Source organism: Homalodisca vitripennis, unplaced genomic scaffold (genome assembly GCF_021130785.1).
Source record: "Homalodisca vitripennis isolate AUS2020 unplaced genomic scaffold, UT_GWSS_2.1 ScUCBcl_6826;HRSCAF=14213, whole genome shotgun sequence".
In the NCBI taxonomy this organism is placed as follows: domain Eukaryota; kingdom Metazoa; phylum Arthropoda; class Insecta; order Hemiptera; family Cicadellidae; genus Homalodisca; species Homalodisca vitripennis.
The window spans coordinates 5,864-8,880 of NW_025782924.1; the positions used below are offsets into that span (position 1 = coordinate 5,864).

General features: G+C 30.5%; 1 protein-coding gene across 1 annotated transcript; it reads right to left on the minus strand.

Annotated features, from left to right (window-relative positions):
- Positions 1 to 1,334: 1,334 nt before the first annotated feature.
- Positions 1,335 to 2,163, minus strand: LOC124373954 (BTB/POZ domain-containing protein 2-like). The gene is made up of 2 exons (XM_046832263.1): positions 1,994 to 2,163; positions 1,335 to 1,517 (listed from the first exon to the last, which is right to left on the minus strand). Exons 1-2 carry the CDS (start codon positions 2,054 to 2,056, stop codon positions 1,359 to 1,361), a joined length of 222 nt encoding a protein of 73 aa, XP_046688219.1. The 5' UTR covers positions 2,057 to 2,163; the 3' UTR covers positions 1,335 to 1,358.
- Between the last annotated feature and the right edge of the window lie 854 nt (positions 2,164 to 3,017).

Sequence of the window (3,017 nt, forward strand, 5' to 3'; positions counted from 1 at the left end):
GCGCTTATCATACTGCAGCTGATTATTGCACAGCCTTTTCGCAGAATAATGAGGTGATTTTTCAATTAACTTCAATCTGTGGGATGAAATTAATTGGAAATCAGTTTAGTGTTGTGTGCAGTACTAATGAACTTTAAAAAATCAGTTAATCTTATCAGTTTTAATGAGGCTGAATCAGTTTTCACAACTAAATTTTAACCTTCAATCTCACCAGTATCGATGTTCATCGATTCTTTCCTTTATGTAGCTCTCACTATTATTTGTTTATTTTATTGTGTTCATAATTATCTGCTAGCAATTACTATATAATGTTCTTTTCTTGATTCTGAAAATACATCAATATGTATCTTTCCTTCACACTTACTGAATTACTTGATGTAGACTGATATCAGTACTGTAGTGATGTGTATAAGTGTCTGCATTACATTAAAATAATTTAAAAGTGAGCATTAATGAATGTACAACTAGTTATATAGATTAATTCCGTTAATTATATATCAACTCATTTTATACTCACTAATTTTGAATCTAATGCAACATTTAACTTAATTTTGTAAGGAGATTATATTTTTATAATACTATTTGGAAATAAATTATGATTCAATTACATTCAATTCCTGCCCTATTCAACACCACCAATACCATCGTCAACCACATTTTACAGTGACGTCATATTGATAACACTTATCAGTTGTTGGATTAAAATTATTATTTCATAAAATTTTAATATCTTGTTCAGTTAGGATTATTATTGTATTGTTGCTGTAAACGGCCACTATCCTCATCTTTACTTAATTTTTCTAATCTAGTTTTCCCAAGATTTTGAAAATTTACCACATTTATTTTTTTGAATCCAACCAAGCCATGTTTACTAACAATGATAAATTAATCCTTTTTACAGATTACACAACTGCAGTAATTTGAAACAAAGAATTGGCAATTTTAATATGGATAAATGAGATACTACAGTTACGAGTCATAAAATTGTTACCACACATCCTTCTCTCAGCAGAGGGATTACTTTCAGTACCCATTACATTGCCTAACTTTTTTGAAAAAGAGGCATTACATAAACCTACACTTTTCACCTTTCACCAGAAAATATGAAAACAGGAAAAAACCTTATTCTTTCAAAACAAAATTGAGAACTAAATTAATAAATATTCATTCATATGTCATGCAGAACATATTTTTTAACTTAAGACCAAGTTAGTTATAGGAAGATATTGTTTGAAATAACACATATTTACTGGTTTTAGTTGATACTGTGACTTTGTAAATGTGAATGAAAAACTAAACGAATTACATTGAATCGATATTGTAATAATAATTAATACTAGATGGATACTCACAGTTCCCTAAGTGTAGAAGAGAATCTCTGGGATCTGACCGTCCTCGACTGAGGTGCCGTTATTGTTGCCTGCCGCGTATGAGAACTGGAACGTGACTTTGCCTCCACTCGGACAGTCCACTACCACTTTGCGCTGCCCACGTGTACCATAGTGTGAGTCTGGTCCCTTTTACACACACAAGACTCAATATAGTATTGTTTTATGACTTAAAGAAAAGTTTATCTTGTTTTATCGAGTTATTGTTAAAAAAGCTGTACTTATGCATTATACCATACAGACTCACCTTTTGTGTGTTTTCCATTAAAAAGAAGAAAAACTTATCAAACTACAAAAATAAAGAAATAAACAGGATCTCCGAAAAAGAATGCCAAAATTTTTAACAGCCATTCGCCCTGGTGCCAGGTTTAACCAAAAGCGATTAGTTGCTGGTTTAACCAATTTCATGATATAGGAAGTACTACATGGAACAAATCAAGTGATTGATTGTTTGATCATCTCAGTGTTAGGAGGAGCTTAGCAGTATAAAATGATCAGTCAAATTCATGTGGCCTTGTTCGTTGGTGGCCAAATTGCAAGCGAAGCTGATTTTTTTGTTAGAGGAAGAAACATTTCTCAAGACAATGACAATTACTGTAGATTACCTTCAGTGTAGCACAGGCTGTGTAGCTCGTGTTGGGGACAATCTCTACAGGCTCCTTGAACATGACTCTAAACGTGTAACTGTTCCCGTCACAACTGAAACTGGTGCTGTTCAATCCACATACGTTTCCTGAGGCAGTGTGAATTACCTGAAAAATACTCACTTTATATTTTCAGAAAAGTATACAAGTTGAAATACACCAAACCATAAATATAGAGTGTTATTACTTTAACCGTTACAATAATGCGTTTATTCCTATTTCCTTTTGTATTTTATTTCTTGCAGTTCACTTTGCCATAATTTCAGTCTAAAAATATCCCTTTTGGTACGGTTACAAGAAAGTTACATTTCATGTGTGTCTTTCAGCTCAAAAAAATCAACAGGACACATAGATATTGATAATAAAACTGAAAAAAACTTGTAAACTGGCTGGTGTAAGAAATGTCTAAGCATACATTACTTTAGAGAATTTTACTAAATTCAAGAAAATAAAATAATTTAAGAAACTGATTTTTGAAGCAAACTTTCATTCATATGTTTAAATTACTTTTTTTTATAGCAGGTATATACAAACTAATGATGGTTAATGGGCAACGCTAATGAGAGAATTCTTTTATTCCTTTCATATTCAATTATTGACAAACATAAGCTTAACATTACTGGTGTTTGTGCATTACTTTCCTTTCCTTCAATTCAATTTCAATTGATTGAGAAAAAAGTTGTATAAGACTAATTACCAATTAAAATTTACACTACTTGATAATTAAAATTTAAATTTTTTAATGAGCAATAATTAGTGATTAAAAAATAAAAAACAAATTCAATCTAACCGAAGGGGTGTTTTTTTGGGGGGGGGGGTTAAAAAAAAAAATTTTTTTTTGGGAGTTTTTATTTATGGTTAAAAGGTTTTTTTGGGGGGAAAAAATTTGGGTTTTTTTTTTGGTTTGGGTTTTTTTGGGGGTTTATTTAAAAAAAATTTTTTGAAAAATTTGTTTTTAAAAATTTTTTTTTTAAAAATTTTTTTT

Coding starts and splice junctions, on each gene's coding strand:
- LOC124373954 (XM_046832263.1), bottom strand. CDS start 2,056: ATGTTCAAGGAGCCTGTAGAGATTGTCCCCAACACGAGCTACACAGCC. Junction 1,518..1,993: donor CAGCCTGTGCTACACTGAAG/GTAATCTACAGT, acceptor TGTGTGTAAAAG/GGACCAGACTCACACTATGG.